The following is a 26,838-nucleotide window of genomic DNA, read 5'->3' on the forward strand; positions in this document are numbered from 1 at the left end:
TTTAATTCTCAAAGTGCCATCCTAAGGTGGAAAATGCAGGATTCTATTTAATTTTCACTTTTAAAGGGGAAACATTAAGGAAGGCAGATTCAGGTTGGCTCCCTGAGGTGTCTGCTTAGGGGTTTCCTTTTTTCCTGTCCCAGAGAGGCTTACCTAGTCCCACCTGCTCCCCAGGACAACCCACAGTTCCCTTCTTGGTTCTAGGTCTAATAGCCCACGCTGAGCACCGACCAATAGGCTCGTCCCGATTCCGCTGAGGGGCGGGACCTCGAGCGGGACCTGCGCTTCGGGGACCCGCCCCCCGTACGTAGCTTGCGTGCGTGACGCCGTGCGGCGCGAGGTGGTTTCTACAGCGTGTGGCGCCCCCCGGCGGCTGCGACGACTCAATGTGACAGCGGGACCTGAGCGCCTGCCATGGAGCCGCAGAAAGAGGCGCGAACACCCGGGGACCTCGTCTCGCGGCGGTCTGGGCCCTCGAGGTCTCAGACGCCCAACGACGAGGAGCGGCAGGAGGGCGACACAGCGCCGGCGGAGGCTTCCCTGGGCGCGGAGGCGGACGACGCCTGTGCGGACGCGCTGTGGGAGCTACCGGTGGAGCCCGCCGAGCGGAGGCCCGAGTGCAGCCGCTGCAGGTGACCGCGGAACGGGAGGCGGGACTGTGGCTGGCGGCGGCCTTCGGAGGAGGCTGCAGCGCCCCCTGCCGGGAAGGCGGCTGCTCCGGCTCCGCCCAGGGGAGCGCTGCCTCTGGCGTCGCCGCGCTTGGGTTGGCTGGTGACCTTGCGGTCACTCTGTGAAATTGCTGTCACAGCCCTTTAGTCAGAATCCGTTTATCCCGGTTCATGAGTATTTAGCCTCACTTCCTGGAAGACCCCGAGCGTTTGGTGGGACTAGCGGACGTGAGTTCCCCGTCAAGAAACTTAAGAGTCTGATAGGGGAAGTGAGGGGTAATGACAGTAGTACTTGGAGTAATGAACACTTTTATGCTCAAGGGACACAGTCATCTCAATTAAAAAAAAAAAAAAAGTAAAAATAGAGAACAGAGATAATAGTTACGATTGCCTTTTGAATTCTGAATTCGTTTGGATTTATTGAGCATCTGTATCGTGCCAGGCATCTGTGTGGTGCTAGGTCCTGGGAATGCAGGCATGGATAAAACACATTGTCTCTGTCCTCATCGGGGCACTTACAGTCTGATGAAGAGACAGTTTATTAAACAGGCAACAACAGCTAACACCGAATGCTCACAATATGCCCAGTTGTTGCAGTACCTTTCCGGATTACCTCACTGTGCTGGTGTACTTCAGGATGGGGCGGGGAGGGGTTGCTTTCCCTGCCTGTTTGCATCTTGTGCTGTTTAGATACACGATTCTCTTTACCTTATGGGTGTTCGGGATCTTTATGCTCTGTTCCTGAAGGTCTCCGTCTGTCACCTTTCTGTTGCCTTCCACAGTTTTAACCCTTAGATGGTCTCTCTGCTTCCTCACCGGGAATAGGTCAGCGGTTTGTCATCACATCCTACACTCCCCTGACATAGCTCTCATCAGAGTCACCAGTAACCTCCCTGAGATGAAACCCAGTGGATCTTTTCCTGTTCACTTTTTACCAGATCTCTTGGCAGCATTCTGCATTTGAATGATGACTTCTTTTTTAAAATTTATTTTTTATTTAAAGATTTTATTTATTTATTTGAGAGAGACAGTGAGGAGCGAGAGCACAAGCAGGGGGAGAGGCAGAGGAAGAAGCAGACTCCTCGCTGAGCAGGGAGCCCAGACTCGGGCCTGCATCCCAGGACCCTGAGATCATGACCTGAGCTGAAGGCAGATCCTTAACCGACTGAACCACCCAGGCCACCCCCCCCCCTTTTTTTTTTGAAGATTTGGTTTATTTATTTGACATAGAGAGTGAGAGAGCACAAGCAAGGGGAGGGAATACTGACTTTTTCAAACATTGTGTGTCTCTGGCTTCCCTGTGGTTTATCTGACTTGTTGGTCCGAGCTTTCTTTGCCAGTTCTACTCAAACTCTGAACGTTGGGCTTCCTCAGCTCTTGATTCTAGATTCTCTTCTCTTAGAACCCCACATTTTGCACGGGTGATCTTACCAGTTTTCATGGATAAATTATCACCTCTACCCCAATATTTCTAGCCCAGCCCTTTGTCCTGAGCCCCAGACCTATACATTCATTTAACCCATGTTTATTGAATGCTTTGCAAATTCTTGCTAATACAGTGGAATTTGTGCCCGCATGGGATGTTCAGTCTATTATTTGAGGCAGTTAATAAACCAGCAACCAAATATGTAATTACAGAATGGAAAACAAACAACAAACCAACAGTGAGACAAAGGAATGGGACGCTGTGACAGAAAATCTCAGGACGGTGTAAGGAAATATTTCTGAGGAGATAGCATTTATACTGAGATTGAAAGATGAGAAAGATCCAGTCAGGAGAAAGGCATTCTGAGAAGGAAAACAGAAGGACAGACTGGTTTAGTGTGTTTACCACTTGGCTACTTGGAATATCCTTCCTTGGACATTTTGATCTTTTCCCAGGATTGGATTGTAAGGTCTCAGAGGAAGGGATCCTGAGTGTAGGGGTCTTTTTATATCTACTAAATGTACTATTGAGAGTAGATACTCAATATAGACTTCTGAGGAGAATAAATAATTTGTGTCTATAAGGGACTACACATATGAACAGAAGGGGTGTATGAGTACATTTTATTTAAACAAGCTCCCCAAAGGTGTTAGGAGATAACAATGCTGCAAACGGGTTTTAATAGAATGCTGACAGAAAAGTATTTCAAATATATATCGAAGGCTAAGTTATCGTGCTAGCTTTGTCGGTAGTTTTTAGTTTATTCAGACCTGCTAATTATAAATGCTCTATATAATTTTTTAAGAAGAAAATTAGTCTCCTACATTTAGCAAACATTTAAAGTTTTTCTGATCTGTTCCCCCTCCCCTTAATAGACTTTATTTTTTAGAGAAGGCTTTGATTCACAGCAAAATTGAGGGAGCAGAGACCTCCTATATATCCTCTGCCCCCACCTGTTTCCCCCATTATCAGCATCCCCTGCCAAAGTAGTACATTTGCTAAATTGGATGAACATCATCATAACTCAATGCCCATAGTTTTACATTAGGGTTTACTGTAGGTGATGTATGTGTTTTGATTTTGGACAACTTTATAATAACATATATAGTTATTACCTTATGGGTGTTCGGGATCTTTATGCTCTGTTCCTGAAGGTCTCCGTCTGTCACCTTTCTGTTGCGTTCCACAGTTTTAACCCTTAGACCCATATAACATTATAGTATAATACAGAGTATTTTCACTGCCCTAAAAATTCTGTTTGCTCTGCCTTTTCATCCCTCCTTACAGCTTAGCCTAATCTGCTTTTTAAAAAATAAGAATGACTTGGATGTTAGCTTGTTTTCAATTACATTTACTTAATAGTTTAGGATTATAATTCATTCCAACATTTCTGTACTTTGCATTTGCTAGTGAAATTTTGTACCTTTTAAAAGCTCTTCTCCCCCTTGGTATAGTATGCATTTTATTTATTTTAATTGGTTAGATTACAGTTCTAGAAATATGGAGAGTATTTAGGTGTTATTAGTAAAATATAAGCTAATTGATGGGTCTTTATGTTTTATTTCATTAAGCTTTTGTGCTTTTACTAGTTCCCTGGGTGAACTTATCTACATTTATGCTTATAATAGTTTTTAAAACTAAAATGGATTCTTAGATTTGAGTGATCGGCAAGTTAAAATTTTTTGGCCATTTACTTAAAACAGTAATCATTTCTCTAAACATATGACTATAATTATCATTGCCTAGGGAGTTCCAAAAATTGGTTTTATTCAGGCAGTACAAACTCAGTTTAACTTCAGAGCAGAATCTTACTAGTTGCAAATACAAGATCTCTTAAACATGAATAGGATATTCTTTAAAAGAGCCCAAAATAATCGTTATTATTGCTAGATACCTATTTTATTTAAAGTGTGTTCCTGTTGAGGGAACAGGATGTACAGAGGTGCAGTATATAGAGAAGAGTATATTTGGAGAGCTTGGTGGAAAGGAGGGGGAGGAGAGGGAGCTGTAGAGATTAGTGGTGGTTGCATTGGGAAGGGCCAGGTAAGCTATGTTAGGGAGGTTAAGAAGAATTCAGCCTAATATACTTGCATCCAACAAACCAAGCACTGGAATATTTTTTTATTTGGATGGTTGTCACAAGTGTGACTTCATTAGGTGACTTTTAGCTATAATAATTTATATCCTGTTTTATTAAAAATTTCAGACTGATTGGTGACATAGTGGTAAAAGTCTTGACTGGGAAGAGTTAGAACCTCATTCTAGTGAAGATGTTAGGCATCTTAATTATACTCTTACATCTTCTGTAGGTACTGCCATAAGCCTGAGGAGAAGAGTTAGAAACCCTGGAAATCATTGGTCCTTAGAATAATGGAATAATGTAAACCATACAGTATTTTTTAATCGAGGGAGGGAAACAGCAGCAAGGGCATGCACACAGGCTGACACAGATGAGCCCTAAAACAGAATTTTTTTATCTCTCCACTGCTTTCTTCCCCTCAAAGTACAAAATAGGAAGGATTATAATATACCACACCAGTATATTTAGCACACATTTATTAAACACTGACTATGTGCAGGTTACCCACCAGGCCCAGGTATTTTGTATGCAAGATTTTATTTATTTCTCATAACAACAATTGTAGAGTTAAACTGTTAGCTTTTATTTTATTTTTTATTAAAATTTTTTTTAAGTTTTTATTTATTTATGTAATCTCTGCATCCCATGTGGGACTTGAACTCATGGTCCCGAGATCAAGAGTCACACAGTCCTCTGACTGAACCAGCCAGGTGCCTCTATATCATTAGGTGTTAAATGATGAGGAGGTGCGACACCCAAAAAACAAATAATCAGATTAAAATGGGCAGAGGACCTAAATAGATATTTTTCCACAGAAGGCATACAAATGGCCAATACACACATGAAAAGACGATCAATGCACTCATCATCAGGGAAATACAAATCAAAACCCACAATGAGACATCACTTCAGAAGGGCTAGAATCAAAAAGTCAAGAAATAGCAAGTAGTGGTGAGGATGTGGAGAAAAGGGACCCTCGTGCACTGCTGGTAGGAATGTAGATTGCTACAGGCACTGTGGAAAACAGTATGGAGATTCATCAAAAAATTGAAAACAGCAATACCTTGTGATCCAGTAATTCCACTACTAGATTTTTACCCAAAGGAAATGAAAACACTAATTTGAAAATATATATGCACCCTTGTGTTTATTGCAGCATTATTTACAGTAGCCAAGTTATGGAAACAATCCAAGGGTCTATCTATAGATAAATGGATAGAGGATGTGTGGTATGTGTATATGTATATATGGGGTGTGTGTGTGTGTGTGTGTGTATATATAGTGGAATGTTGTAATACGTTTTATTTATATATATAAAATAGAATATTACTTGACCAAAAAAAAGTGTGAGATCTTGCTATTTGCAACTACATGCAAGGACCTAGAGGGTATAATGGCAAGTGAAATAAATCAGACAGAAAGACAAATACCATATGATGTCACTTATACGTGGAATCTAAGAAAACAAGTGGACAAAGAGACAAAAAAAACACAGACTCTTAAATACAGAGAACGAGCTGGCGGTTGCCAGAGGTGAGGTGAGGGGGGATGGGTGAAATAGGTGAAGGGGATTAAGAGGTACAAACTTCCAGTTGTAAAATAAATACGTCATAGGGTTGAAAAGTACAGCATAGGAAATATAGTCAATAATGTTATAATAATGTTGTATGGTGACAGATGGTGATTACACTTATCATAGTGAGCACAGAGTAAATGTAGAGAATTGTTGGATCATTATGTTGTACACCTGAAACCAGTATAACCCTGTATGTTAATTATGCTTCATTAAAACAAAAAAATAAATGATGGGGAGGTAGAGGTAGCCAATAAGCAGTGGAGTTGGGTCTCCAGCTCCAGCCCACTGGCTCCTGGGCTCAGCAAGCTCTTGACCCGGCTCTGTTTGCTGAAGAAGCCTTACGATTTTGTTGGCAGAGTTAGATGTAGTCACTAGTTGAAGTCGAGCCACCAAGGCCGCAAGGCTACCTCTGATTTTCATTTTGTTTGTTTATTTATTTATTTATTTATTTATTTATTTTTAAAAGTAGGCTCCACTCCTGATGCGGGGTTTGAACTCACGACCCTGAGATCAGGAGTCTCATGCTGTACTGACCGAGCCAGCCAGGCACATGATTTTCATATTTTTTTAAACTGAAGTATGTTTACTTCAAGCTTAGTAACAAGATGCCTGAACTTTAGTATTCTCTAGCTCCTTTTATATATAAAAAAAAAGGAGATGTAATTTACATAAACCATAATGTAAATTTAAGCTGTACAGTGTGTGGATTTGATAGGTTTATAAAATGCAGTATAAATAAATAAAATCTTTAAAAAAATAAAAAAATAAAATAAAATGCAGTATAATTAGCACTGGTAGTATTAGCTTTGGTACATAATTATCCTGTCTTTTTTTCTGCTGAGAAGACTTAAGATCTCATCTCTTAGAAAATTTGAAGTGTTCTGGGTTTATATCTTTTAACAACATCTAGCTCCTTTGTTCCACATCTTCATTTTTCCTTATTCTTTAGGTATGCATATTCTGGAGAAAAAAATCGTGGGGATAAAATCATGAGAGAGGGAAGCAGGTGTTTAAGAAGAATGCAAGAGCCACACATTGGCAGCCAACACATGTTTTGTGTTGAACTAGTATTTTATGTTTTTAAATTAGTACTAACAGTTGAAAATCAAGATGTTTTATATTAAAAAATCCAGTTTTCTGGCTTTTGTGAGAATAGGAAGATCTCGCAGCTCAGGGACCACCTTTTGGAGCAGTAGTTGGTTGAGCTGAGCGTTGGTCATGATGTTGGGTTGGGTATGATCTGTTCAGGGCACCATAGCTCCTAGGTATTCCTGCTTGATTCATGCTTATCAACTACCTGCCCCTTGTAGGCATTTGCTTGATTCTAGGTCTCATGTACACCATGATGGCTAGTCTGCTTAAGCATTAGGGTAAATCAGCCTAGAAGTATGGTAAGTACAAGTGAAAAATGGTGATTCCCAAGGCAATTAGTTTAGAATATATTAAGAGTGTTGAATTGGTAATCAACTCTTAGGTTTAGAAAATAAAACTATTTTGGTAAATTTAAAATCAACTAGATTCTTTTTTTTTTTTTTTAAAGATTTTATTTATTTATTCGACAGAGATAGAGACAGCCAGTGAGAGAGGGAACACAAGCAGGGGGAGTGGGAGAGGAAGAAGCAGGCTCAGCAGAGGAGCCTGATGTGGGGCTCGATCCCACAACGCTGGGATCACGCGCTGAGCTGAAGGCAGATGCTTAACTGCTGTGCCACCCGGGCGCCCCTAAAATCAACTAGATTCTTGATGATGATTTTTAGAGTTTTTTAGAGTAAAAACTTAGATAATTTGAAAATTTAATTCTTTGTTCATATAAAAAATATCATATTCCCAAAAGTATTAAGTTAATTTGTTCTTTCCTGTTAGTATAGAAAATATGTTTATTCTTTGAAGTCGTTCATTTGTAATATATGTGGAAGGCTAACTGATTTACAAATTACTGTGCAGGCTAATCTTATGTTCAAAGTTGAGCAAAGATGATATATGTCAAGAGGGAATTTTTTTCTTAATCTTAATTAAGTCTCCAAAGAGGAGTGACCAATTTTAAAAAGCACAATAGAGCTTTCTAAATGTTTGATTTATTTTCCCCAAGAAAAATAAGAATTATATCATTACCCTTTGATGGGTAGAAGTTTTCTTCAAAGAACATCAGAGCACATTAATTTTTAAAGTACATTTGCCCAAAATTAATAATTCATTGTTCTGTTCATGCTTATATAGTGAGAGAAAATATTCAGAAATAGTCTAGTCAAAAATTTGCTATTATTTAAAAAGGGTTCATAGGTTACAAAGTGCTTTTTGTGTGCATTTTTATTTAATACATGAGATAGCTTTGTGATTTAAATAGTTATTCCCTTTTATAGACTCTCAAGGTGAGGGGACTAGTAAGAGGCAGACTGCTTTAGCTTTCATACTTCTGTTACTACACCACATGATAAAGGATTATATTGAAGTGAACAGTATGACTATGCTTGTTTTCCTGCTACATACAATAAATACTTCCAGTGAGGTGCTTCTTTGTGGGTTTTGAGTCCATAGATTCTTTTCTTTTTCCTTTTCCTTGGCTATTGTTAGTTATTTTGGGATGAAGGCTTTTTTAATTCTTGTCTTTTTTTAAGGGTGAGCTTCTATTCTTGAATCTTTGACCTGGCTAAGGTCAGCATCTTATTTCTGTTGATAAGTCCTCGTTTTTCAGTCAAAAAGGCAAATTTGAAGACATGACTCACAGGAATTTATTTTCTTTTCCCCTGTTGAGTTTTTTGTTTGTTTGCTTGTCTTTTGGTTTTCTCTACTGGAAGCCCATGGGAAAGCAGTGGGGATAAAGGCAGCAGTGAAATGAAGTAAGAAGCCTTCCAAAGTTACTCAGGGAGAAAAAAAAGAAAAGATACAGAATGAGTCTCTGGACTTTGCAGAGGTTGAGAGGGATTAACCTGTGGGAGAAATGTCTGACCTGTTTGTCTATGTAGATGTGTTACTTGGCAGATCTTTCTTTCTTTCTTTCTTTCTTTCTTTCTTTCTTTCTTTCTTTCTTTCTTTCAAGTTGTGTTAATATATATATATATAACATAATATTCAAATTTTTGACAGTTTTTAACTGTATAATCAGTGTCATTAAATACATTCCTTATGTTGTACAGCTGTCACTACTATCTATATACCAGACTTTTTCATCATCTTTGGCATTGACTCTGTGCCCATTAAATAATCACTTCTCATCCCCCATTCCCCCCCTGCCCAGCCCCTGGTAACTTCTCTTCTACTCTCTATTTCTATGAATTTGCTTATTCCAGATCCTTCATATAACATACAATATTTATCCTTCTGTATCTGACATTTCACTTAGAATAATGTTTTCAAGTTCCATCCATATTGTAGCATATCAAAATTTCTTTCCTTTTTATGGCTGAATTGTATGTATATATCACTTTTGTTTATCCATTATTCATTTTCTTTGCTTATCTATCATCCATTCACTTGTTGATGGATACTTGTGAATAGTGCTGCTATGAACGTTGGTACTCCCGTATCTGTTATAGTTCCTGTTTTTAATTTTTGGGGGTGTATACCTAGGAGTGGAATTTCCGGGTCATATGGTAGTTCTCTGCCTTTCTGAGGAATTTCCGAACTGTTTTCCAATTCCTTTTCAACAGAGGTCATTAGATTTTTAACATCTGGGTGTGCTCATGATATTCCTTTCCTGGAGACCTTCCATGCTTGTTTTTCAGGTAAAGAACGAAGTCCAGGCTCCAATGTGGTTTCCAAAGCCTTGTGCATCTCTTCCTCCACTGTGCCCTTCCCATACCCTCTTCTCCAGCTACCTGGAACTAGTCCCCCCAAACAGGTGCTGTTATTCCCTTTGTATTAAGTGTTCTTCCCTCATGCGTCCTGTCTGAGATGCTACTCTGTTTCAGGGTCCAGCTCAGTTGCTGTCTTGCCTGTCTTCTAAGTTCGAATTGTTTGTTCTTACTTCTGTTTTCTCCATGATACTAGTAGCTTCCTGTGGCTTGGCTTTTTCCCACTTTTTGTGTCTTTAACCATATATTCTTAATTACTTGTAGACATTTTGTATTGGAGAATTTAAAAAATGTTTTGGTTTTAACCTTTTGCTTCTTGGTCGTCTCTTTCAGACTCTTAGGTTTATTTGTTTATCACTAAGTGTTTTAATGCTAGTGCTAGGCCTTTTGGGGCTGGGGAACCTAGGTTGAGTTACGTGGTAATAGTTTTCATTGATCATTACATGCTTATACAGGATCCACAAAATAGATTGCTTGAAGGGTTCTAGCCCCAACTCTCTTTTCTTGAGAAAGCTACTTAACCTCTCTAAGCCTTGCTTTCATGCCCTGTAAATTAGAACAGTAATACTACTCGTCTTTGATAGGTTTTTGAGATTGAATGAAGGTATTTAGCATAGTGCCTGTAACTTAAAAGTGTGCAATTAACAATAAATTCTTCCTCCTTATGGGTGTGCCTGGGTGGCTCAGTCGGTTGAGAGTCCAACTCTTGATTTCAGCTCAGGTCATGATCTCAGGATCATGAGATCAAGTCCCATGTCAGGCTCCATGCTCAGCGGGGAGTCTGCTTGAGATTCTCTCCCTCCCTCTCCTTCTGCCCCTTCCTCCCACTCCGCTCACACACACTCTCTCTCTCTCTAAAATAAATAAATATATCTTAAAAAAAGAAATATTAAATGTATCAAAATCTTCCATACATGTATTGCATGGAGCACTGGGTGTTATACGCAAACAATGAATCATGGAACATACATCAAAAGCTAATGATGTACTTTATGGTGACTAACATATCATAATAAAAAAAAAACTTCCATACATAATATCCTTCGATTATTGTTACTGTTAAATAGTCCAAGAGGTTAGTTACACATATATCTGACATTGAAAATATATGCAGAATACATGCAAATTCCTACCCATCGCAAGTAAAAAGACCAATAATCCTTATGAAGAGTCAAAGTAATGTAAACTAAAGAATGGAATCTTGCCATTTGCAAGAACATGGGTAGAGCTAGACAGTATTATGCTAAGTGAAATAAGTCAGTCGGAGAAGGATAAGTACCATATAATTTCACTCATATGTGGAATTTAAGAAACAAAATAAATGAGCAAAGGGAAAAAAGAAGAGAGACAAACCAAGAAACAGACTCTTAACTATAGAGAACAAACTGATGGTTACCAGAGGGGAGAGGTGGGTGGGAAGATGGGTGAAATAGGTGAAGGGGATTGTAGAGTACACTCATGTATAGAATTGTGAAATGATGTATAGAATTGTGGAATCGCTATATTGTACACCTGAAACTAGTGTAACGCTGCATGTTAACAATAGTGGAATTACAATGAAAAACTTAATTAAAAAATAATGTTATTATCATATCAGATTTGATTTCTTAACTCTGATGAAATATTTGAACTAGGAATAGGTAGGAAACAGCTCTGCCATAAACTTATCATTTGTGATTGTGTAATTAGAACTACTTCAATATAGATTCTTTACGAGTGTATATAGTTTCTTTGTGGGTGCCGTTGTTAGCCTGCTGTGTTATGGAATGCCTCTCTTTCTATCAGGATATCACGTATCCTAACATGTTACCATATGACATATTAGCCCAAGGAGGGAGTGTTATTCCATATAATAAATATTAGTAATGCTTAATTCAAAGTAGAAGTGGTAATGACCCACTGGTTCACTTTACTTAATCCACTTTGGAAATCACTGCTGTAGACATGCCCTCTGGGGCACAGGTTTCTGGAAAGTCTCATCTAAAGGTATTTTCTTTATGGAGTTAGTTTCTGTCTTCTAACAGTGATTTTCTTTTCTTTCTAAGCTTATCCTTCCTCTCCTCCTAGAAGAAGTTATAAAACAAGGTAGTGATAAAAGGCACCTTGGCGGATATGAGAGTATCATTGTTATATATACTTGAAGTAGTCAGACATGGTAGATATTATCTGTTTTATTCCCTTTAGGACATGACATTGTATTATATAAAAATTTTATTATAATGATGATGAAGAGCTGTTTCTTCTTTCATTGGTTATACTGAATATAGTTTAAGAAATTTAAAAACTAGTTTATTTTATAGATTATTTAAGTTTCTTTAAAGTGACAGTAGAGGGCAGTGTGGTATTTAGTTTTTCAAAGCCTATTTTAAAATTGGAAAGTTGTTGGCATTCTTATGTGTAATGCAGTGTATCTATTCAACTAATCTATAGAAAAGCTATGAAACTCTTTGTTCTTTGCTTTTTCATTCCATTGGGACTATAAAAATTTTGTTGAGTACTGGGAAGTTTGAGGTACACTATTTTTCTGGGTTCTACATTTGCCCTTGTTTAGTGGATGAAAGAAATCCTTTAAAAATAGTAATTTTTGTAAATCTATTCACTAATTTTTAAAGTTTGCCTATGTGAGATTTTCTTGATTGAAGTCAGTACTATGAGAAAAATAGCTTTCAGTGATTATTATATGAGTTTAATTAAACTTTTGAAAGATGTTTTTTGTAAGTCCTAGCATCTCTACTTCTATGTCAGATATAATTTTATTTGCCTACAGCCTGTCAGAGATAGCATGCCCAGAGTGACAGATTACCCTTGTATTCCAGCTTTCACCGAGGAAGCCAGTCAATCCTAGTCTGACAGAAAACCTACATATTTATTCCTACATCCTTAACGAGAAAAGAAGAAGAAGGTTTTTTCATAAAACTTCCTCAGGGAAATTATTTGAAAATTCCATTTATATTTTAAGAATGTAATTAACCTTAATTGGGTTGTATAGATTTTAAAGAAGATAAATCCCAATGATGGAAAACAGTATTTGTAATACATTTGCAATGCATTGTAAATTTTTCTCTCTTCTACAGTCACAAAGTATTGCAAAGATAAAAGAGAGAAAAATTTCCACTCCTACTTTGGTCATTCTGTTATAAATTAGCTGAAAACTACTAGGCATCAATGATTATATTTTTATAACCTTTGCCTACAATTCAGGAGTTATTCCCCAGAACATATGTGGTGTGTTATAAGTTTAATGAAGGAGGGCACTGAAAACCTATGATGTGCTCAAGACCACATAGCAAGATAATGAATGACCTTGTCAGTGACATATCTTAATAGTTATTCCCTAAGCCTATTACCCAATTGACCAGTAGATATTTCTTCAGATATTAATATTTGTTCTTCAGATCTACATAAATTCTAGAAGTAGCTTGGTTTTTATTTTATTTATTTATTTTTTAAGATTTTACTTTTTAAGTAATCTCTCCACCCAGCGTAGGGCTTGAACTTACAGCCTGGAGATCAAGAGTTGGCGTGCTCTGCTGACTGAGTCAGCCAGGCACGCCTTGATTTTTTTTTTCTAGATTTTATTTTTTTATTTATTTGAGAGAGCTAGAGCGCCCAGGAGTGGTGGGGAGGGCCAAGGGGAGAGGGAGAGGCAGACTCCCCGCTGAGCAGGCAGCCCAAGGACACCGGGCTCCATCCCAGGACTCTGAGATTATGACCTGAGCTGAAGGCAGATACCTAACAAACTGAGCCACCCAAGGCACCCTGGGCGCCCCTTGATTTTTATTTCAAAATGAATGTTTACTATTATAATCAGTTTTGATGTGTAGTTATTTGGTATCTATTTTCCTGTCAACTGTAATAGTTCATAGGAAGCAAGGAACTTTTAAGAAATTCCTTCTACTACAGACAGAACAAATAAGCTCCATGAGGGCGGAGTTTTTGTCTGTTTTATTGTCCCAGGTGCCTATGTCTGGCACATAATTAAGTGTACAGTAAATATTTGAATGAAAATTTGTTGAATTTATAACTTACTTGATCCATTATCAGTTTGAAATATTTAAACCTTCTGGCGTTAAGTTTGGTTGTAGGGAGACTTTTTTGTTCTTTGGAAAAGGTTTTAGGAGGAGGAGAGCAGGTACTCTGCTACTTACCCAGTAGTTTGGTAAGAGGTGGTTTAATACTTGGACGGCTAGGTACCAGTGCAGTACTGCAGGCTATGGCGGAGGAGGAAGTTATGAGCAAAATTGCCGTCAAAGTGACAAATAAGCACAAATTTATATTGTAAAGTAACTTGCTGAACATAAAGTTGATCAATTGGAATGCAAAGTGTTTTAAAGAGCTATAGTTTTATTAGTTTGAGCTAATTGGAATTAGAATTAGGTTAATAAAGGGGACATGCTTTAAAATAAATAGGTAATGATGTTTTATGAGCCTGTCAAAGTAGAAGCCAAAACAATTAGTTTTAGCTTAAATCATAGTTATGTTGTTTACACATAAAATGCTGTTTTTTTTAAGTAAATATTTTCTTCAGTAAATATTTTTGCCTCTTATGTACTACTGCTTACCAGAATGATCACAAATTACAGTGAAGGGAGACTTGAGATTCTGAATTTCATTTATATTACAAACTAATTGCTCAAGTATTAGAGAAGAAATGAAGGAGAGATCAATATTTGGTGTGTTAGAAAATGAAGGGATAGGATAAGAAATTGTGTAGGAGGAGGAAGGCATCCCGAGGTGGAGGCAAGAGGGAATCCAAAGGTATTCCTTCAAGTATTCGGCAGTATTTATTGATAGCTTACTGTGCTCGGAGCTGGGGTGAAAAGTGGAAAGGCCAAGTCTTTGCCCTCCTGCAGCTTACACTGTAGGAAAGGAAGGCCGCCTTCAGATACCATAATGCCAGTAGTAACAAAACACCTCTCTCTTACTCATTAAGTTGAACATTCTTTTTCTACTGCATTTTTACATTTTTAAAAATAACAGCTGCATTAAGATATGATTCATATACCATGACATTCATTCTTTTAAGTTATACAAGTCAGAGGTTTTTGTTACATTAGCTGAGTCGCGCAGACATCACCACTATCACAAAGGTTTTAGCAGGGTTCTCTTTGAAGGTCTCTTTTCCAGATCTTTTTCTTAAGCTGCCTTCTTCTTTGGGTATCATATCCTGCTTGTTGGGCTCCACTAATTACCAGCTGATTGTCCTATTATTTCCATACAGTGCCCTAGGCTATAAATTTCTCAGCAGTCTGATCCAATTACATTCAGGCAGGGGTGGTTTTTCAGGCCACTCTTTGAGGTTTGCTCTGACAGCAGGTGTGCTCTTCTTAGCTGTCTCTCCTTGGTTCTTTCTGATGATCTAGCTGGTTTATCATACAGCTTGTTGCTCTTCATTAAGAGGAGTTACTATCTTTGAGAGTACTCTTAGGCTTGAACTTGCTCATGCTCTGTTTCAAATGAATTCGGTTCCTCTGGGAGGAGCTTCAGAACTCTCTTTTCTTACAGTCTGCCCCTCTTGGGCAGACTCTCCTAGCCACTATTCTGGGCGCAGGGCTGAGCAGTAGCCTCTGGCCTCCTACACGGTGGTCAAGCTTCTGTTTTCTAGCTGGAGGCTGGGTGGAGGAAGGCAGCCTCTGCTCTCTTGGCCATCCTCACCAGGAATGTAGCCTCTTCTGCTTGGAGTTGGAGGGTATGAGAAAAGCCGGTGGCCTACTTTTTTTGTAACATGTGGGGTAAACCTTGATTAACAGATTAACAGAGGGGCCTCTGTTCTCTTGGCCACACCTACTGGGAGTGGAGTTTGTCAACTTGAGCCGGGTCAAGGTAGGAAATTGGTAATGGCTCAGATGCCACAAACTGTCCCAGTACCAAGTTTTTGTAGATTTTTTTGAATAATGTTTCTTCCTTTGAATATGTCCCTTGGACATTTCCAGAGACTTTCAGTGATTTTGTTGTTGTTGTTGTTTGTTTGTTTTGAACTTTTAATTTTCATTCTAGTTAGTTTACATGCAGAATTATATTAGTTTCAGGTATATGATACAGTGTTTCAAGAATTCCATACATCACTTGGTACTCATCATACTCATCATAAGTGCCCTCCTTAATCCCCGTCACCTAGTTCCCCCATCCCCCCCACTCACCTCCCCTCTGGTAACTAGCAACGTGTCCTCTATAGTTAAGTCTGTTTCTTGTTTGCCTCTCTCTCTTTTTTCCTCCTTTGCTTTTTTTCCTAAATTCCACCTAATAATGAAATCATATGGTATTTGTCTATTTTGCTTAGCATTATACTCTCTAGCTCCATCCGTGTTGTTGCAAATGGTAAGATTTCATTCTTTTTACTGAATAATATTCCACTGTATATTTATACCACCTCTTCTTTATCCATTCATCAGTCCATGGACACTTGGGCTGCTTTCATAATTTGGCTATAGTAAATGATGCTGCTATAAACATCGGGGTGCATGTATCCCTATGAAGTAGATGTTTTTGTATTCTTTGAGTAACTACCCAGTAGTGCGATTGCTGGATCATAGAGTATTTCTGTTTTTCAGTGATTTTTTTAAAAAAGATTTTATTATTTGTCAGAGAGAGAGCGAGAGAGCGAGAGAGCGCGTGCACAAGTAGGGGAAGCAGCAGTCAGAGGGAGAAGCAGGCTCCCTGCTGAGCAAGGAGCCAGATGCGGACTCGATCCCAAGACCCTGAGATCCTGACCTGAGCTGAAGGCAGATGCTTAACAGACTGAGCCACCCAGGCACCCCTCAATGATTGTTTTTTTTTTTTTTAAAGATTTTATTTATTTATTCGACAGAGATAGAGACAGCCAGCGAGAGAGGGAACACAAGCAGGGGGAGTGGGAGAGGAAGAAGCAGGCTCCTGATGTAGGGCTCGATCCTATAATGCCGGGATCACGCCCTGAGTTTAACCGCTGTGCCACCCAGGCGCCCCTCAATGATTGTTTTTTAAAATAGCTTTTGTCAGCTTTGCTTATTTCACTGGACTTTGGGTCTGTGAAGCACTTTCCCTGTCATCCTGGAAGTGGAACTGTCCAAACTAGTTAATTCTAAATCTTTCTAAAGTTCAAAGATGTGTTCCCAGGAAGGACACTACTATTCTAGGTAACTAATTTTTTTTTTTTTTTTTTTGTCTTTTTCAAATAGCAGTTTTGGTCAGACATGAAAACCAGAGCTACCAAAATCCAGAACAGTTCTTTGCACTATCTCAAGAGTCATACTGAGGACTTTCATAATCACTGTATATGTGATAAACTAAAGATGTTATTTTCAAGGTTTATTTTACCTAGTGTTTTTCTGCCCACAAAAATCTGCAGCATCTACTCAGCTTGTTTACTTGACTGGATTTGCAGTTCTTTGCCTTTACTGATATGTGGTTATTTCCTTTATGGGATATTTGATGGTTTTCTTGCACTCTTTCATAGCCTGTCATACAACTTACAGACATTTAAGGTGATATCCATTTTTAAAGTATATATATTTTTGAGTTTATTTAGGTGATCTCTACATCCAACATGGGGCTTGAACTCATGACTGTGAGATCAAGAGCTGCATGCTCTGCTGACTAAGCCAGCCAGGCACCCTGGTGACCCTCATTTTAATTCTGAATTTTTAAATTGGATTCAGCTGTTACTAAATTACGTTTTATGAGAATTTCACTGACGTTTGATTGTGCATTTCAGTCATATAGTTTCATTTAAAAATCAGAATCTTAAAATTTTAGAATTTGAATGTGCTTCATCCTCTTCATCTTTCTACTCAGGGAGTAATCTTTTTTTTCTAATTGCAGCCCTTGATTTCTTTGTCAGTAGTCTCAGTTCCATCAACCACTCTCTGTTCTTGTCTGTATTTACTTGTGTTTACTCTTCTTGTGACCAGTGAAAGATGTTCACTATCCCTATTAATCTGTTCACATTCCTGAGAGGGAATCCATTGTAGGGCAGAGTAATCATACTGAATCATTTCAGACATCACTGGAAAGGGAGTATATTGGTTTTCCTTGGGTTGAGCATCTATTCCAGGTTCAGTGGTGGAGAGGGGAGATGGGATCATGTTGTATAATATATTTTTACTTCTAAGATATCATTTAGATATAGGTTTAACAGTTTTTTACAGAATGAGGTGGTAGATACAATTGAACCAATTTATTCACACTCTATGGTTTATTAATGTAATCATCTCTTACCTCTGGCTATAACTCTATGTAAGTTAAACTGAGGAAGGAGTTGATAGCAGTCAGTTTTGTAGTAGTAACAGTATGCTGTTGGGAATTCCCTTTAATATAGCATTCATTTGTGTACTGTTGTAATGGCACGTAACATCTGCCTGTAATAGTGGTCTGTCATGAAAATTTTCTCCCATGGTATCTGGCCAATTGATGAATTTCATATTATAAACACACATATCAAATATGGGATTTAATGGTAGAAGATCCGTGTATATTTCTGTAATACATTTGGAAGGACACACAAGAAATTGGTCATTAGTTGCCCCTAGAGAAGAGAATCCCCTAGTTTGGAGGACTGTGATGGAAATATATATTTTATTCCATTTGAATTTTGTAACGAGTCATTAAATGTTACTGAAACAATAGTAAAGCACTAAGAAGTAAATAAAACAAAAACAAAATGAACAATAAAAGAAGGGAGAATAAATGGATAAGACAGACATTCTGTGGATATAATTCTAGCTTAATATAATCCGGTGGCCCATTTGGGTTTCTTTTTACAGTGGATTGGCAAGTTTGATTAGAACTCTCTTCTAGGTGGTAATTATATTCTTATATTTTATCATCCTATCTTTCCTTCCAATATCAGAAGATTTAGAAGAGTTGCCAGGTTTCTCTTTGACGTCGGATCTATTCTTGATTTGGAATGCCAGTTAGTAAGTGTTGCTTCATGAATAAAAAGACCATGATGATGGCTTATGAGTATTCTTCACTAATGATAACTTAGACAAGAGTTTTTGAGGTACTTTGATCTCTATAGATGGTACAGAATTTACTTGCATCTTTTTCCAAATTCTCATTTCTGAAGTCTAATTGATTAAATTCATTCTTGGTGTTTCATTTTAAAAGAGTGCAAATTTAGCAAATCTCTTTACATAAAGGAGAGGGATTATGTTCAAGTTTTAGGTTATTATTATATCACTGTATTTTAAACATTTACAGGTTTTTTTTCTTTCTGCCCTTTAGCCGGCCTCAGAAAGTATGTTTGTGTCCATTTCTACCGTTGCATCCTCTGCACATCTCTACTCATTTGTACATAATTCAGCACCCAGCAGAGGTAAGATTTTGTAAAATACGTAATTTCAAATAGAATATTAGTATGTAAGAGGAAATACACTGTTGAACATACTGATATCTTCCAGCTCTTTAACATTTCTGAAAATAAATTGATGATAAATGCTTGTCTTTGGGAAAAAAGTTTCTTTTATGTATTATAGCGTAGTGTCATGTCATATGCTTTAGAGACATAAAAATTGTTATTTCATAAAACAGTATTATTTCATAAAAATGGTAATTGAATAGTATAGGAATTTAAAATGCCAACAATTTTGTGTGAAGAAAAAATGAGATTTTGTGAGTGAAGAACTAAGAAAATCATTGCTTTTTAAATTTTGATCATAGCTTATATTTCTTACTGTTTTTTGTTAAATTAGAGTAACTGGCAGTATTTTAGTGTTATAAAAAGCACGTATAAAATAAAGTTTTATTCCTTTAATGAATAGAGCAAATATGTATATATTATAGCATATATGTTGTATATGAAGATTTTTTAATTAATACTTTCCTATATAGGTGAAAATTATGCATGTACTGGTGTGTATGTGTGTTTGTAATTCATGATTAACTGCAGTAATGAAGGATGGATGAAAGGATTTCATTGGTAACCATAAGTGATAATCATTATAAAACTAGTTGATGCATGGTACAAAATGGGTTTAGATTAACTGAAGTTAAAATTCTTCCAGCATTTGGGAACTCAGAACATAACCTACTGAATTAGACTTTTGAAGGAAGGAATAATTTTTTTCTTGAATTTCTGAAGCCTTTACCACTTAAAATCCTTAACAAAGACTTCAGAGATATCAGTCTGTCTTTTTCCTTTTCCAAATGGTGAAAACACTTATTCTTTTATTGCAAATTGTTTAATATTCCATTTGTTGGGCAGCCTATTTTTTTTTTTTAGTGTTAACAACAATATGCTTTTTTCAGAATTTGAACAATTTGGTCACTAGCATTATTTTGCTGCATTTAAATTTGCCCTACTCTGCAGCTCAGATGTATGAAAAATGATAGTTTACTGGCCATAACAGTTTTGGATAAAACTTGATTTTTGATGGTGAATGCTTTTTTCATTTTGCAGTATACATGGTATGGTGTCTTTTCGTTATTTTGTGGTTCTGGACATAAGATGGTGTTGAAAATGTATGTGTTTTCATTGATTTGTGGCAATTTTAAGTTTTCAAAGGCCTCTACATTGGTAATAAAGAAGTAAAACTGTCACTATTTGAGATGACAAAGAACTACAGAAAACCCTAAGGACTCCACCAACACTACAAGAATAATTGAATTCAGTAAAGTTGAATGATAAAAAGCTAATATATAGAAATCTGTTGTGTTTCTGTACCCTAGCAATGAAGTAGCAAAAGGAGAAATTAAGAAAACAATCTCAGTTACAGTTAGACCAAAAAGAATGAAATACTTAGCAATAAATTTAACCAAGGAGGTGAAAGCCCTATAGTGTGAAAACTATAAGACACTGATGGAAGAAATTGAAGATGGCACAAACAAATGGAAAGGTATACCATGCTCATGGATTGGAAGAATTAATGTTATTAAAATATGTATACTGCACAAAGCATTCTACCAATTCAATGCAATACCTTTTAAAATACTAACAGCATTTTTTCACAGAACCAGAGCAGGTAATCCTAACATTTGTATATCACCACAAAAGACCCTGAATAGATAAAACATTCTTGAGAAGGAAGAGCAAAACACAGCATCACAATCCCATATTTCAAGATATACTTCAAAGCTGTAGTAATCAAAACAGTATTATGGTACTGGCACAGAAATAGACACATAGATCAATAGAACAGGATAGAGAGCCCAGAAGGAAACCCACACTTATATGGTCAATTGACCTACAAACAAAGGAGGCAAGAATATACAATGGGGAAAAGACAGTCTCTTCTATAAATGGTGTTAGGAGAACTGAACAGCTACATTCAAAACAATGAAATTGGACCACTTTCTTATACTACACACAGAACTAAACCCAAGATGGATAAAGTCCTAAATGTGAGACCTGAAACCATGAAGCTCCCTTAAGAATACGTAGGCAGTGAAGTCTTGGACATTGGCCTTAGCAACATTTTTATGAATATGTCTTCTCAAGCAAGGGAAATAAAAACAAAAAAATAGTGTTATAGTGTTGGTACTACACCAAAATTAAAGGCTTCTTTACAGTGAAGGAAACCATCAACAAAATGAAAATGCAATCTATGGAATAGGAGAAATTATTTGCAAATGATAAATCTGATAAGGGATTAATATGCAAAATAATAAAAGAACTTGCACAAGTCAACATCAAAAACAAGTAATCCAGTTGAAAATGGTCATAGGACCTGAAAGAAAACATACATATGACAAAAAGACATATGAAAAGATGCTCAACATCACTTATCATCAGGAAAATGCAAATCAAAGCCACAATGAGATATCTCCTCACCCCTGTCAGAATGACTAGTATCAAGAAGACAGGAAAGAAAAAGTGGAGAAAAAGGGACCCTTATGTACTTTTGGTGGGAATGTAAATTGGTACAACCACTCTGGAAAAGTATGGAGATTCTTCAAAAAATTAAAAAAAGAAATCCCATATGACCAATAATTCCATCAGTGGGTATTTACCCACAGAAAATGAAAACACTAATTTGAAAAGATATATGCACCACTATTCTTATTGCAGCGTTATTTACAATAGCCAAGATATGGAAGCAACCGAAGTGTCCTTGATAGATGAATGGATAAAGAAGAGGTGGTGTACACACACACACACACACACACACACACACACACACACAGAGTAATATTACTCAGCCTTAAAAAAGAATGAGATCTTATCATTTGTGACTACATGGGTAGACATGGAGAGTGTATTATGCTAAGTGTAATAAGGCAGAGAAAGAAGGACAAATACCATATGATTTCACTTACAAGTGGAATCTGAAAAACAAAACAAATGAGCAAATAAAAAACAGAAACGGACTTATAAATACAGAGAACAAACCGGTGGTTGCCAGAGGAGAAGGCGGTGGGGGGATGGGTGAAATAGGTAACAGAGGTTAAGAGGTACAAGTTTCCAGTTATAAAGTAAATAAGTCATGGGGATGAAAGTACAGCATTGGGAATATAGTTATTAATATCGTAATAATGGGTAGTGACAGATGGTTACTATACTTATTGGGGTAAGCATGTGTAATGTATAGAATTGTCAAATCACTGTGTTGTGTATCTGACACTAATATACTATTGTATGTATGTCAATTATACTTCCATAATAAAAATTAAAAAGTGAAAGGTCAAAAATATAGGTGTTTTCATTGATTTGTGGCAAATTTAATGCTTTCAAATATCTCATTCATTCATTCATTCATTCATTCATTTTTCCTCTCCTTTGCTTCCTTTCTTTCTTCCTTTTTTTCACGATTAGTTCACGGTGTAGGTGATCCATCTATAACTGTGTGTGCTACAAACGTATTTTATACAAGTTATATAACTATATCATACTGTTTTTTCTTATCATCCAAGGAGCTTTTCAATTCTAACCTAACTCAATAATACTGGTCTTCCTTGTGCTTAATATCAGCATACTTTTTTTTTTTTTTAATAAAAGAGTATTCCAATTTGATGACTCCCCCTAAAAAGTGATTGAAGACCATTTGGAGTGGATGATATGGAGGTGATATGATGGAGCATTTCAAAGAGTAGGTGTATGTTTGTAGAAAAGTACTTAAGAATAAAATAAAATGGTTATCTCAAAAGTAACAAAAATATCTATAAGGAAGAAATGTTCTGTGAAACCGTGTGGCCTTTGTGAGTAGTGTTTCTATAGCCATAGTGATGTAAGCACTGTTTATTGATTTAACTAAAAATATGAGAATATGTGATGGTAAGGAGTGATGAAAGAAAGGTGAATCCTCACTTATTATAAGAGGCTGTGGTTATACAGTGCATTAGTTAAGAGTAAGGGCTCAGGAGACAGACAGCTTGACTTTAAAGCCTGAATAGCTCTGTAAACTGTAACCTTGGGCAAGTTAATTAACCTCTCTGTGCTTTAGTTTCATCATTAGGAAAATGGATATGATAAAAGATACACTTCTTTACTGGTTTATTGTGAGCAGTAAATGAATCAGTCTGTCTCTCTCTTTCTATCCATCTATCTATAATGTACTTAGAATTATGTACATTAAGTCAGGTATGATGATGATGATAAATGGTAGTTTGTAAGTAATATCTAAAATTGATAAATCAAGAAATAGTAAGACACGTTTTATACAGGTATGGAGGTAACTACTAGAAGAAATAGCTGAAAGAGTTAAAGTGATTGCCTTTGGGAAGTGGTAGTGGGGACTGTTTCTGGTTACATTATAAATCTTTTGACACTGAACTGTTTAATTTGACATATATACATATGTTGATAGAAGTTTGGAGAGTGGTTTAAGTAGTGTGTGTCATAGTCTCATAGAGATAGTAAGAAGGGAAGAAAATAGGACATACTGGAGAATGTCCCAAACCTCTCCCCTCACCTCTCCTCATCCCATTTGTCATAGGAGCTACTCCACATTGGTTCTAGGCTCGTCACAGCTCTGGCTTGCGACATGGTCTCTTTAGTTGCAAATCCCAACAAATTCTGACTCTCCTATTTTGTTTTCCAACTTTTAGGTAGATGAATTTAACTACTCTCGGTATCTCTAGATTTATTTTCATATTATTTTAATCAACACTTCAGAGACTTAGGACAAAAGAGGTTAACACAAAAATGTCCCCAAAGGGTGTATTTGTGTGTGTGTTGAATACTGTTAACTACCATGCTTCTTGTTTCTGTTATAAACATAAGTAATGTAATTATAAACTTATTTTTAGTTACTTTAGTAAATTCACATGAAACATCACTCTTTTGTGTATTAATATGCTGTGGGTGTTGTGCTATAATGGTCACATTATTTGCTGTGAGGATATATGTGTAAGCAATGTTATATAAACTGATAAAGGTAACAGGGGTTTGTATGTAGGGGACCTGGCTTCTGGCACTTAGTAGATCAGGCTTAACATTTCCAGTCGGGCTGGTGGAGAAAAGCCAGACAGTGACTGATCACTGTAGACCAAAATAACCGAGAAGAGGCAGGCTCAGGCAAAATAGCAAATCAGCTGGGTATACTAGGATAAAGGATAGAATTCTTGTGACAGGAAAGGTGGAAGCTAGGATGTTGGAAAAAAACACTGATGATAGTTAATGGAGTTTACAGGAATGGTCACCAGATTTCTCTGCTCTCAGGTTATTAAATTTTTCCCGTTTCCATACTCTTTGTTGTTTGGAAGTAGGCTATAAATCCAGCCCACATTCTGTTGGGTAGGAAAGGTTAAGCTCCTCCTGCTGAAGTACCGAGTTCTTATGTTTATTACCTGGAATTCTTCTATAAGGAGGATTTATCTTTTCGCTCCTATTTATTTATTTATTTTATATTTTATGTCATAATCCAGATACTTTGCTACTTAGTTTGCTACTCAAATTGTACCATTTTGGTCTCTGGGAGCTCTTCTAGATTGGCTTCAGTGTCATTTTGATGTGCCCCATGATTTTGTTTTTTTGGCCCTTCTTCTCTTCTGGACATAAAGATTTAGGCAATTATCTTCAAGTTGATATACTACAAAATGTAATTACTACAAAATGTAATTACTACTGAAATAAAATTTGTCAGAATAAATGATTCAATTTAGTTAAATGCAGATTTCATTTTTCATAATCTTAACAATTATTTAGGTTAATGTTATCTTCTTATTTGATCAGTAAACCTCTAAACACACTCAAGTAGAATAAAAATGTGCACTTATATTTAATACTGATAAATCAGAGAAACTGTAGCTCTTTTTATTAAACTGTGGTCTGTAATAAACGTCTTGTGAAAGTTACATATTATGTAATGAATCAGATGTTCATCACGAAAGATTTAAAAGTGTGTTTGTCTAAGTGAAAATCTATGTTTTAATTAATTTTTTAATTAAAGGAAAACAAAGTGTTGCGGACAGTTCCCCTATTAGCAGCATGCCTCCCCCAGGACAAGTGTAAAGTCAAGATTGGTCGTCGCTTCAGTGAGGAAAGGTAAATTACCTTTTAGGGCAATTGAGAATAAGTCTTACCTACACAGATCTTTAAAAAATGGTTTCCTTCACGTTATCCATCAGACCCAGAGCATGGTACATTGGAAGAGGTTAAAAAAAATTAAGTTTTGCCGCTTTCTTCCAAATAATACAAGACAAATCAAAACATGAACAAAAACACCCTCAGAAAACACAGGCCAAAATGTAATAAACAGAGGGATTATCTCAATTCTATAGGAATATATGTTGAGCCAAGGAAGGCATATATTTACTGTTTATTTCATTTTTGTTAAAACTGCCTTCAAGATGGTAGAGTACTTAGATTTAGTTGTGTTTTTTCTTCTTTTTTTAAGTTAACAATTATATATGATATACATTTATGTAAATGAACACATATTTATCCAGTTCTAGCCCATTAAGGTTTTCCTAAGGCACGGTGACCAGTACTATATTTAGTATTCTTGTTAAAGGCACATCACATTTTTTTTAAAGGATAGCATGCCTTCTCCTGTCCTATTTAAAATACTCTTTTTGATGAGGCCCAGTATTTTTATAGGCAGCAGCCCATTAGTTGATAACTTCACTGACAGTTCTGTCATGTTCTTGGATCTTATTTCATACTCTATTACATAACCCATTATCATAAATATATATTAAATACTATGTGTATATTTAAAATTTTCTACAAATCTTTTCTTTGAAGGATTTTTTTTTTTGCTTCTCTGCCCATTCACAAAGCCTTCACTAACTATTTTGATCCTATCTACACAGTTAAGTGTATTTTTTTCAGCGCACTTATGAAAATGCTAAGACTAGTACTAGCTCCAAGCCCAGGGAATTGACCAAACTTTCCCCTTCCTTTATTATTTTAGGTTCCTTTATTATTTAGTTTCAAATTATGAAAATAATACCATGTTAAAACTTTTATAAAATCATTTTTTCCCTTCTTTGAAACTTTGTTTAGGAACACTTTTCTTACATAAAATTTTCTTTAAAAAATTTTTTTTTCTTTTGCCTTGCCCTCAGAGATGAGATTTGCTCTGGGCTTGGTGCTGCTATTGTGAATGTTGCCATTTTGTTGGGAATGCGTGTGAGATCAGAGCCTTTCACATGGGGAGCATCCATATCATTTACATTGTGTCATTTCTTTCACACAGAGGCTCTTTATAATGAATGATCGTCTCTTTATAATTCATAGATGGATATATATATATCCAAACTTGATCCAACTGCCAGCTTGGATCCAGGTTGTTTCATTGCAAAAGTGATGAGTATCTAAACTATGTGGGTCATTCCTGACATTTGGCTATCTAACCTCTCCACAAATGTGTTTGTGGATGAGAAACTTGATGCATTTTCAAATAGCTCATCCCATTTTGAATCTATTATATTAAGTAGTTCGGTTTTTTCCTTTGGAGCCTAATATAGTGCTTATTCAGTAAATTATTATTCACTGATGGATTTTTAGACTAAAGCCAATTAATATTATTAACTAAATATTAATCTGGCAATTGAACGATATTAATTTAAGCTTTTTTTAGAGTGCATGATGTAACCATGGAATAATGGTAAAGAGACCTACTGCTTTTGGTATCCTTTGTAAATGGAATTTAAGAATACTTACCTTCAATTTTTTGCCTCTAGTTTATAAGAAAACATTTGGGTTTTGTGTGTCAACCCTGTATTGGGTGACTTTCTAAATTCATTTGGTACTTATTGAAATTGTTTTGTATCTTCCCTAGAACTTTCTATGGAAGTAGCATTATCACCTGCAAATAAGGTTTTTTCTTATCTTTATGCCTTTTATTTCTTTTTCTTGCTTTATTGCAATAACTGGGAACTTTAGTACAATGTGTATTAGGAGTGGTGAAAGTCAAGATTTTTACCGTGATCTCAAT

General features: G+C 36.6%; 1 protein-coding gene across 1 annotated transcript in view; it reads left to right on the forward strand.

The window, feature by feature from the left end:
- The first annotated feature begins 284 nt into the window (after window positions 1-284).
- The window catches only part of DTWD2 (DTW domain containing 2), a 93,232-nt gene continuing 66,678 nt past the window's right edge, over window positions 285-26,838 (forward strand). The window contains exons 1-3 of the mRNA XM_040622555.1: window positions 285-632; window positions 18,746-18,836; window positions 24,847-24,941. Coding sequence (XP_040478489.1) covers window positions 415-632; window positions 18,746-18,836; window positions 24,847-24,941 — 404 coding nt within the window. The 5' untranslated portion in view covers window positions 285-414. The remainder of the gene's footprint in view (window positions 633-18,745; window positions 18,837-24,846; window positions 24,942-26,838) is intronic.

This window comes from Ursus maritimus, unplaced genomic scaffold, assembly GCF_017311325.1.
Source record: "Ursus maritimus isolate PB19 unplaced genomic scaffold, ASM1731132v1 scaffold_5, whole genome shotgun sequence".
Taxonomy (NCBI): Eukaryota; Metazoa; Chordata; class Mammalia; order Carnivora; family Ursidae; genus Ursus; species Ursus maritimus.